We start from the raw sequence: 11,084 nt of genomic DNA, 5'->3' as shown, positions 1-11,084 counted from the left end.
ATATCTCGTCATTGAAGGGCTTTCATTACTGCTAGATTTTGACAGAATAAAAAGCTTTGTAATAGTCTTTAAATTCCATACGTTTTAGTTTGTTTTACTCAGTAGATTTTTCCATTGGCTGGTTAATTACATGGATATTGTCAGTTGTGTATTATCCGCTTCTATAACCTGCCTGTTATCTTGGCTGATTAAAATCTAGTTTTCTTTCAATTTTTCCTAATATGATCTTTGTAAATATATCTTGTATTACAGAGAGTAAGCTTATTTAGCGGTAATTTTTCGGGTCTTTTTTGTCTGTTTTTGTGAAATAATACAATGATAATTTTTTTTCTAATCTGAAGGTATAGTGCAGTCTTGCTGACATTATGTGTAAAGTTCAGCAAGATTTACTACCCTGAAATCTCCTCCATCTATTATTAAATCATCTGATAAGCCATCTTCGAGTTGCCTCCTTTCTTGCCTTTTAATTATTTCTTTGCTTCTATTATTACTTTCGGTAGCGTCTCGAGGTGCTTCGTTTTTCTATTGGCATTGTTATTTTTCACATCACTATTGTATAAAATCCTCCGTAATTTGTATCACTCCCTCTCTTTTGTTGATATATCGATTTTCATCCGTTAAAGCAAATATCTGTTGACACTGCTCCAAGTCTTCTTTTCATTATCTTAATGCTTCTTCCTTTCCTTAGTGTTTACTTTGTTTATTGTTTTGGATAGTTCTGCTAATTCTATTTCATCTCACTTCGATTTTACTCTTATTTCCAACCTTTCCTTTATTAGATGTTTTGTGTTTTCTGATAGTTTTCCTTGATCTTGTTTAGAAAATTTTCCACCTAGCTCTTGTGTTGATTCCAATACAAATTTTGCTGACTTACTATTCATTTCCTTTTTATTTGCTTCCATTTTGGCATGTAGCTAGGAGTACCTATTTTGCACTGCTAAGCTAAACTTATCATATTTTTCCCTTATTACAGTATTGTGTATCTCTTTTTTTATCTGTTTTTTTTTTTCTTTCCTTCCTTAGATATAGACAAATTTTACTTCTCACAAATTTATGATCACTTGACTTCAACTTGATTAACACTGTTACCTCTTTAACTGAATTAAACTTTTCACTGAGAATATAATCTATTTTGTTTTTCTTTTCTACCTTTGGGCTTCTCCTTGTCCATTTTCTGTGTTCATTTTTATATTAAAAAATGGTATTTATGATTTTTATATAGTTCTTTAAGCAAATTTTACAAAGATGTCTCCTTTGTCATTTCTCGTGCCTACTCCAAATTTGGCCACACCTGATTCTCCTCTATTCTTATGACACACTTTATCTAAAAATCACCCAAACAAATGCAAATAGTCATGCTTTTTCAAGACGTCTGTAGGTCTACATGAAAAGTCTCTTTCTTCCTCTGTATCTTTTTTATTTAATTTGAAAACCAATCCTGCAATAATATCATTGATCCTATAAGATTTTTCTGTTGCCTGCAAAATTTTTATTAATAAGAAAACCCACTCTGTTTTCTTTGCTCCTTTCATGTCCTCCGAAGATATGATATGACCCTCTTTTAACTCTATATAAGATTCCCCAGTTCTTTTAATTTCACTCAATCTTACTATATCCCAATTCATTTATTTCAGCCTTTATAGTAACACAGCAAGTTCTGCCCTTGACAGGATCCTGATATTGTACAGTACGTTGTGAGGTTCAATTTCCAAAGGCGGGCTTTTCTAGTCTCTCTCTCTCTCTCTCTCTCTCTCTCTCTCTCTCTCTCTCTCTCTCTCTCTCTCTCTCTCTCTCTCTCTCTCTCTCTCTCTCTCTCTCTCTCTATATATATATATATATATATATATATATATACTGTATATATATAATTAGATAGCCACTGCGCATCACAAAGAACTGGCTATCCTTTGATGTATCTAGCCAATGAATCCTGTATGGATTTAGTCAGTCAATGGAAAGAGAAGATGGCAGAATGGCCCCCAGTATCGAGTGTAGTGGGGTGCTGAGAATCTCCTGGTTTATAAATACTAAAATAAAAATTTAATTAATAATTGGAATATTAGAACCGTGAATCAGATTGGGAAGTTACAGCAATTGGAGAGTAAACTTATGAAACATAGTTTGTATATATTGGCCCTAAATGAAACACGTCGTAAGGGGATTGGTAAGGAAACTTTAGACCAAGGCAATATACATATATATATATATATGTATATATATATATATATATATATATATATATATATATATATATATATATATTTAAATATATAAATATATATATATATATACATATATATATATATATATATATATATATATATATATATATATATATTTATTTATTTATATAATTATTACTAGCTAAGCTACAACCCTAGATGGAAAAGCAAGATGCTTTAAGCCCAAGGGCTCCAACTGGGAAAAATAGCCTAGTGAGGAAATGAAATAAATGAACGATATAAGAAGTAATGAATATTTGAAATAGAATATTTTAAAAACACTGATAACATTAAAACAGCTATATCATATACAAATTATAAAAAGACTTATGTCAGCCTGTTCAACATAAAAACATTTTCTGCAAGTTTGAAGTTGGATTTGTAAGAGAAGGGGTAGAAATGATGATAACACCAAGACCATAAAAGGCATTAACCGATTGGAGAGCTGTAAATAGTAGATTGTTACTTGCAAAGTTCAAATGAAAGCAGTGCAATATGAGTTATAGTTTGTTATGCACCAACAAATGACTCCCCTGAAGAAAGGAAAGATGAATACTATGATGAAACGCAGAGTATAATAGGTGAGATCCCAGAGAGAGATATGAAAATTGTGATTGACGACTTTAATGCTAAAGTTCGAAGGAATAATCAAGGGATAGAGAATGTGATGGGTGTCAAGGGTCTTGGCGAAGTTGCAAGTGAAAATGGAGCACATTTCATAAGTTTCTGTTCAGCAAACAATCTTGTCATTGGAGGTACTCTTTTTCAGTGCAAGGACATCCACAAATATACATGTACTTCACAATGGGGAAATTACAAAAATCAAATATACCACATTGCCATCAATAAAGAGAGAAGGAGGACTCTGAGAATTGTATGAAGCTATAGAAGTGCAGATATTGGTAAGTGATCACCAGCTCCTCATTGCCACACTGAAATTAAAACTGAAAGAACCCAACAGAGTGGTAGATAGAATACCTAGGTTTGATACAACTAAGCTTTTAGAAGAAGAACACAGAGAAATATTTGCAGTTGAATGTAGAAATCGATTTGCAGTCTTAGAGACTTTAAGAGATGAAGATCAGACAATTAATGAAGAATGCTGTGATTTTAAGAACATATATTAGTCAGTTGATAGAGAAGTCTTGGGACACGTAGTTACAAGGAAAAAGCCATGGATATCAAAAGATACTTGGGATACTATAAAAAGGAAACAAAGACAGAAATTGATTATTGAAAGTTTTAGAGGAAGTTGTGAAAATTACAAGGTAGACCATGCTAAATATTCCAGTATTGATAGTGAGGTCAAAAGAAAAGCCGGGAATGACTGGAGAGAATATTTAAACAGTAAAGAAGATGAGGCTGACAAAGCTATGAATTCAGGGAGTGGCTATGGTATAAGAATCGCTCATAGAATTAATGAAATCTCGACTGGGGCAAAGGAGAAGAAGGATATACCCAACAAAAAGAGAGATGGGTCTGTTATAACAACAGAAGATTAAGAAAGACAACGTTGGATGGAACACTTTAGTGAGGTTATGAACAGGAGATATGACGGGAATGATTTGACTGATATACCTGAAGCTGATGAAGACTTTGACGTGCCCATGAATGAACTCGATGTGTTTGAAGTCAAAGCTACCATTAAAAAACTCAAGCGATGGAAAGCCTCTGGATACGATGGAATAACTGCCGAGATGATACTGGCCGAAAATGGAGTGACTCTCAGACTACTTACAAGATTATTCTGTAGAATGTAGCATGAAGAGGCAAAACCTGATGAATGGGAGTTAGGAGTGTTGGTGGAAATAGCAAAAAAAAAAGGAGACCTGACTGATTGCAATTGTAAGGACACCGCTCCCTTCGTCGTCCAGAAAATCAGCAAACTATTTATTTATTTGAATTCTCCTTTCGCCACACCGTGGTTTCCCATGTATATGTATTCCGCTCTATCAGAGCTACATTTTGACATATGTATCATTTCATTACATGTTTCTGTTAACTCATAATTCGTATATTTGTAAGTGTAAGAAAACGCATATATTTTGGCAGGCACTTCAATCTGATTTGGCGCCAGCGCCATCCTACCTTTCCGTCCGCACCTTGTAATATACTCCCGTGCACATTTGAATAAAGTATCAGTTGATCTTGGTGACGCTTGTCTCACTGTCCTTACAACTGGTGACCCCGGAGTGAAAGTAGCATCAGCGGTTTTGGCTTTGCCATTAACGGACTTATTACGGCCGTGCTACCTTCTCTATACTCCGTTACCTTAGGCATGAGCCTGCCTTTGGTTCTCCCACACTTCGGTAAACGTAAGGCAGTAGGATGAGCTTAACCGACATATCAACTTCTCACCTCTTCGCCGACTCGTCGTCTGGCCACGATGCAGGAAGCAACACGCCCATCGCACCCAACGGCCTCGCCTCCACGCCCAAAGTCAAACTGCCGCCCTTTTCTCAACAGAACACCGCTTCCTGGTTCCTGAGAGCAAACGTACTCTTCCGCGTCGCTAGACTCAGCGACTCCTGCGCCAAGGCTGACATCGTTCTCACCTCCATACCTGAAGAGGTATTCGACAAGATTTTCCCATGGCTCGACGCCCAGGCCGGCCAAGTTTCATACGACGACCTGAGAACGAAACTCATCGGTATCTACTCCCCCTCCGTCTCAGCAAGAGCACAGAAAGTACTGGACCTCGCCGGCAAGCCCATGGGTGACACCTCTCCTGTCGAGGCGTGGGACGAGTTAACCGGCCTGCTTATGCTCCCAGAAACAGACAGCAACGGCCGACGACGTGAGATTAGCTTATCTCGCGAGATCTTTCTTCGACGCCTACCACTTACAAATATACGAATTATGAGTTAACAGAAACATGTAATGAAATGATACATATGTCAAAATGTAGCTCTGATAGAGCGGAATACATATACATGGGAAACCACGGTGTGGCGAAAGGAGAATTCAAATAAATAAATAGTTTGTTGATTTTCTGGACGACGAAGGGAGCGATGTCCTTACACAATAATTACAGAGGCATTACACTTACGTCAGTTGTTATGAAAATATATAACATGCTTATTCTATAGAGATTGGAGAGAAAGATTGATGAAAAGCTGATAGATGAATAAGTAGGATTTAGAAAAGGTAGAAATTGCACTGACCAAATTTTCATTTTGAGGCATGTTGTACCGCAATATGCAGAATATAGAAATCCACTTTGATGCCATTGTGGACTATAAAAAAGCCTTTGATAGTGTGCACCGACCAATGTTGTCGATAGTTCTGCGTTATTATGGAATTCCTCTTAAATATGTGAATTTGATTAAGTCTGTCCATGAGCTTAGCAAGTGCTAAGTTAATGTTAATGGAGTCTTAACACATGAATTTCCAGTGAACAGCGGAGTATTCCAAGGGAATGTGTTGTCACCTACGGTGTTTATCCTCCTCATGGATTTTGTAATGTGTAGAACAGTCGGAGATGGTGGAGAAGGATTGGACTGAATTGGTGATAGGAAATTAGCAGACCTAGAGTATGCTGATGATGCTGTCCTTGTTAGCAGAACACCACAGGATTTGCAATGCTTGCTTACCCGAACGCATGAAATATTACATGAGGTTTGGCTCAAGATAAATAGAAGAAAGGCAGAGATGATGAGAACGGAGTATGCAATGGAAGATGAAATATCATTGGAAGGAGAAAAGATTGATGAGGTAGAATCATTTAATTATTTAGAAACTATGATCTCCAATACAGGGTCTTTAGGATTAGAGTTTAGTGAAAGACAAAAAAAAAATGGCTTGGTGAAGTAAAATTTGGAAGTCAAATCGCCTGAAATTACATATAAAAATCAGACTATATATCAGTTTAGTGAGATTGGTGTTACTATATGGACATGAGTTATGGTATGACAATGAAACAATCGCCAATAGATTTAGTAGATATGAGATCAAAGCCCTCAGAAGGATATTGGAAGTTGAATGGCAGGACAGGATTAGAAATGAAACTATAAGAGAGATTACTCGAGTGCCATATGTGGATGAGATCATGATGAGGGTTAGATGGAGATGGTTTGGGCATGCTCTTCGCACTCTCCAAGAGAGACTAGTTCACCAAACGTTCAGCTGGGCTCCACAAGGCACCTGGAGAGTTAGAAGACACAGGCCTGCATAGCTGAGGACTATGAAGCGCGAAGTAGATGATTAATGGAGAAGTATTGAATTAAAAGCTCAACATAGAGACGACGGGCAAAATCTGACCGAGGCCCTTTGCGTCAATAGGCGTAGGAGATGATGGTGATGATGATATTGATGATGATGATGATATATACTTTATGTATGTATATACATGTATATATATATATATATATATATATATATATATATATATATATATATATATATATATATATATATATATATATATATATATATATATAGTTTTGTTAATCGAAAGGCATTTTACAAATCTTGATTTTTATGATCAATGTAGTATTATCAATTGTATGGAGTACTTCTCTGTTTGCAGGATTTCATTTGCATACCTTATCAACATGGTTTAAAGCCAATGACAAAAAACATAATTATCAATTGAAACATCAGATAATTGTCTTCTGTAAACTAGCAATTAGAGAAAATTAGAAATATAAAACCCGGTAAAAATTTAAGCATGAGGTTGAAACTAAAAAACAAATGATAGCTATAAATAGTAGGTAAAAACATGGTAGGCTTATAAAACTTATACCCCTAACTTGACAGGAAGCCACGATGCCAGATAACTCATAATCAATTCCAATTCCAAAGCCATAACTTGATCGATATTGGGATGAGTTTATAGCAAAGAATTAACATCTTTGATATGTTAGAAAAAAAATGATTTTGTGGTTGCTACAATCTGCTGTTAGATGTCAGAAAATTGCAAACAAGGGGGTTTCTTCGTAATAAATATTTCTGAGTGAGCCCCCAAGACCCCTCCGTAAGTATCATTTCTAACTTTAGCCCCCCTTCCTAAAACACGCTCCTATGCCCCTGTAGGAATATCTCTTGACTGTAACATGTCTCTCAATGCTCAAATAAACAATGTAAAACCCGCTGGATATTATCTTAGAAACATTTCTTTTATAGAAGAGTACCTGGATGAACATTCTGTAAAGAAAAATGTGATAAGGTGTGTTATTATCAGGATTGACTACTGCAAACTCCAACTGCAACTTAAGACATTACAAAACATAATAAACAGATGTGCATGACTGATAAAATGAAAATGTGTCCCACCCTGAGAAAGGATCACTGTTAAAGCTAGATAGAGTATAAGATAAGTGCAATAGCCCATCAAGTTATCAGAACCGGATGTCCAAAATATATAGAGAATTGCTGAATATCGTGCTGCCAATAAATCATGTAGTCACCAGCATAGATGCAGAAGGTTTCAAATGATTGAAACCGAGATATATGTCTAATGTAGGTTTAGACCTTTCAAACATGCGGCCCTGAGACTATAATAAACACCCACTAGACATCCGAAAGACTGAAGATATTCATGGGCATAGGAGTAGGGGAGGGCTTGGGGCTGTAGTCCCCCACTTTTTCGGCAAAAATTTACTTTTCTATCTTTTGCTTCAGAAAAGGTTAAAAGATATTACACTGAATACATAGAATAATTCAGAAAATATTCAAAGATATTAGATTACAAAAATTTAGTAGCTCAATCTTCACAAGAATTATCATTCGAAAGCAATGTCTCGACCAGAAGGTTTTTATTAACATGCATACATGTATTTCCATGTTAGAGTAAGGAATTAGGAATCATTCTACATATATGTGCAGCATATGTATATATATATATATATATATATATATATATATATATATATATATATATATATATATATATATATATATATATATATATCTTTCTTCTTCCTAACCGTTATCCATACATTAAGGGGGTCGGTTACCTGATGAGCCACTCCAATGGCTTTATACAAGGCATCCTCTTCCACCAAACCTCCTCTCTCCATATCATCATCCTTCAATTTATCTTGCCATCTAATTCTTTGCTTCCTCGATCTTCTCCCCCTGAGGGTTGATTCACTCTATCGGTCCGGTTACGCTCTGCTCTCGCTCCAGTCACGGTCCAGTCTTGGTCCAGTCAAATATTGTTACATGGAAGCATTCACACTAGCGCTCCGGTCCGCTCTCGCTCCAGTCATGATAGAAAAAAAATCAATATTTACAATAACAGGCAAATGTTCACAGCGTAAATACGTTTCTTGGTGTCACTGAACAATATTCCTGTACAATTATGCTTTTTCCTTACATTTATAATTTTGTCAAGACACTGATCGGACCCGAACAAAGATCTTTAAACTTGAAAAATTTACTCATTGCATTTGAGGGGTAAAACACAATCTTCATTAATGCCTGTGGATAAAATTCACGTACGATTTTACTGCAATGGTTTCTGAACTTAAAAATGTGGGACCCTGAATATGGAATAGTAAAGAAAATATTTTTTCCCCGGACACATTCGGTTGCTTTTCTAGTGGCGATAGCGTTAGTTTGTTTAGCGTTTTCCTTATGTAAGTGTCAGCAAAATTATATGGGAAAAAATCATTGTAAAGTAATTTTATTCACATACAATATGTTCTTTATGAATATTGAGGTAATTAGAGCAAAGATTATACGTCCTTTAAGTGGAAGTGCAGACAAGGTTTCTCTCATATTGTAAAGGAATAAAAGAGGCGAATTTAGTGCATAGCCCTGTGAACGTTGGTTTTCTGTAAACAGATGTGTTGAATTTTGTACCTTGTTTTTGTATGTTAATATCAATGAAAGATATGTTACCATTTATTTCCACTTCACTATCAAAATTTATATTTAGGTGCAGGGCCCTCACATGGGGTTAGGGTGGGGGAGCAAATCCCCTGGGGCGGCACTTTTTTAGGGGCGGCAAAAATAGCCTGGACTTGCCGCAGCACAAGATTGAAATAATGATAATTTGCGGGTGAAGGATAAAGGCTTTGAAATTTTCTACCACAAATTACGATTTTTGTAATTAAGCCATTAAAACCAACAAAAATTAATATAGTTCCCCGATTTTTTTTCTTTTTGCAATAGAATTAATCATCCTGACAATGAAAATCATGAACTTAAAAATGTTTGCCTCTAAAAATCACTGCTACTTACGGTACCGTATACCCAGGACCCACTTAAAGACTTTATGTGGGTCCTACGTATATCTATTGTTATCAGATATTTTGTGACGAATCATTGATAATGTCGATAGATGAAGTCACATAGGTCATTTATAAAGAGATTCAGAAGTGTGATAAACAAATATAGAGCATTTATGATGATGTTATGGAAGCTTCGATAGGCGGCTAAGCATGCCTCCTTTGGTACAATGGCGAATTTATATTTAGTTTAGAATGATATAGTATACATAGTTTGATTTTAGGGTATCTAGTAGTTTAGGCTGTCGTGTGAACGGGGAATTTACGTGGTAGAGAGGAAGTGTGTCCGCGTTTTTTACTCCGTTTGAGAGGTTCAACAATTGAGTGTTTCTGAATAAACGTGTTGAGTTTTTGTCTCTTTTGTCTCTTTTTTGCTCTCTACTTTACTTGTAGTAATACTTATTCATAGCAATCCACTATTGCTATGAATAAATATCACTTATTACAAACTAATTTTGGTTATTCGTTTTTTTTCAGCTTTTCAGTCTTTAGTATTCCTCAGCATTGAGTCTGAAACACTGATGGCAATGAATTTTGAAAATGTAATTCATGAATTTGCCATAAGCAAAACAAGAAAATTAATTTGCTAAATGTTAAAAACTGTAGCCTAACCTGGTGTGTGTATAATATATATATACATATATATATATATATATATATATATATATATATATATATATATATGTGTGTGTGTGTGTATGTATGTATGCATGTATGTATATATATACGTATATATATGTATACATATATATAAATGTATATATATATATACCATATATATGTATATATATATGTATATATATGTGTGTATACATACATATATATATATATATATATATATATATATATGTATACATATATATATATATATATATATATATGTATACATATATATATATATATATATATATATATATATATATATATATATATATATATATATGTGTGTGTGTGTGTGTGTGTGTAGTATATTCCATTTTCTACCAAATAATGAAAAGTATATATGTATTTATTTTCTTAATTCTAATATGTAAATAAATCTTGTGAATGTTTGATAATGAAATTTATTATGTTATGGTTGAATGTTGATGGAATTTTGCTTTGAAATCAATTTATTTTCTTTTACTTCAAAGTCTTCATTGCTGTTGATGTGTATTTATGAAGCAAAAATTAAGAGCTGTTTACTTTGTAATTTTGTAAATATACAGGGCCATGGGCAGCAAAGTGATTTAAAAGGGGGTTGGATTTGGAACTGGTGTGTTGGGGCTGAATGTAGGGGGGGTAGCGGCGGTTCGTCACTAGGAACTTTGCCCTGGGGCGGCAGTTAGGTATGTGAGGGCCCTGGCACCTCCTCCCTAAGTGAGGAGCTTTGGGGGCGGGGGGTGGGGGGGAGGTTAATGTCATAATCCTTGTATGCAAAATATGGGCTTTATACATCAAGGTTAATGACCCTTTTAAGAGTACTATGAGTGTCATAAATTGTAGGGCGTGATCACTGAACTCTGTTATTCGTGACGTGTCCCTAGAATCATAAAGTGATGTGTTTGACAGTATATTTCCATCACACTGGAGAATTCCACAAAACCTAACAATTCAGCATCTTGATAGAGCAACATTGCATCTTAGT

The 11,084-nt window shown here is 35.1% G+C and overlaps 1 protein-coding gene across 1 annotated transcript in view; it reads left to right on the top strand.

Moving 5' to 3' along the window:
- The window catches only part of LOC137649301 (uncharacterized), a 29,163-nt gene extending 19,116 nt beyond the window's left edge, over positions 1-10,047 (top strand). The window contains exon 5 of the mRNA XM_068382286.1: positions 9,935-10,047. Coding sequence (XP_068238387.1) covers positions 9,935-10,047 — 113 coding nt within the window. The remainder of the gene's footprint in view (positions 1-9,934) is intronic.
- The last annotated feature ends 1,037 nt before the right edge of the window (positions 10,048-11,084 follow it).

The sequence above is a fragment of the Palaemon carinicauda genome, chromosome 11 (assembly GCF_036898095.1).
Source record: "Palaemon carinicauda isolate YSFRI2023 chromosome 11, ASM3689809v2, whole genome shotgun sequence".
Classification (NCBI taxonomy): domain Eukaryota; kingdom Metazoa; phylum Arthropoda; class Malacostraca; order Decapoda; family Palaemonidae; genus Palaemon; species Palaemon carinicauda.
Note: the sequence above shows the minus strand (reverse complement) of the source record. Positions and strands in the feature narration are given on the sequence as shown.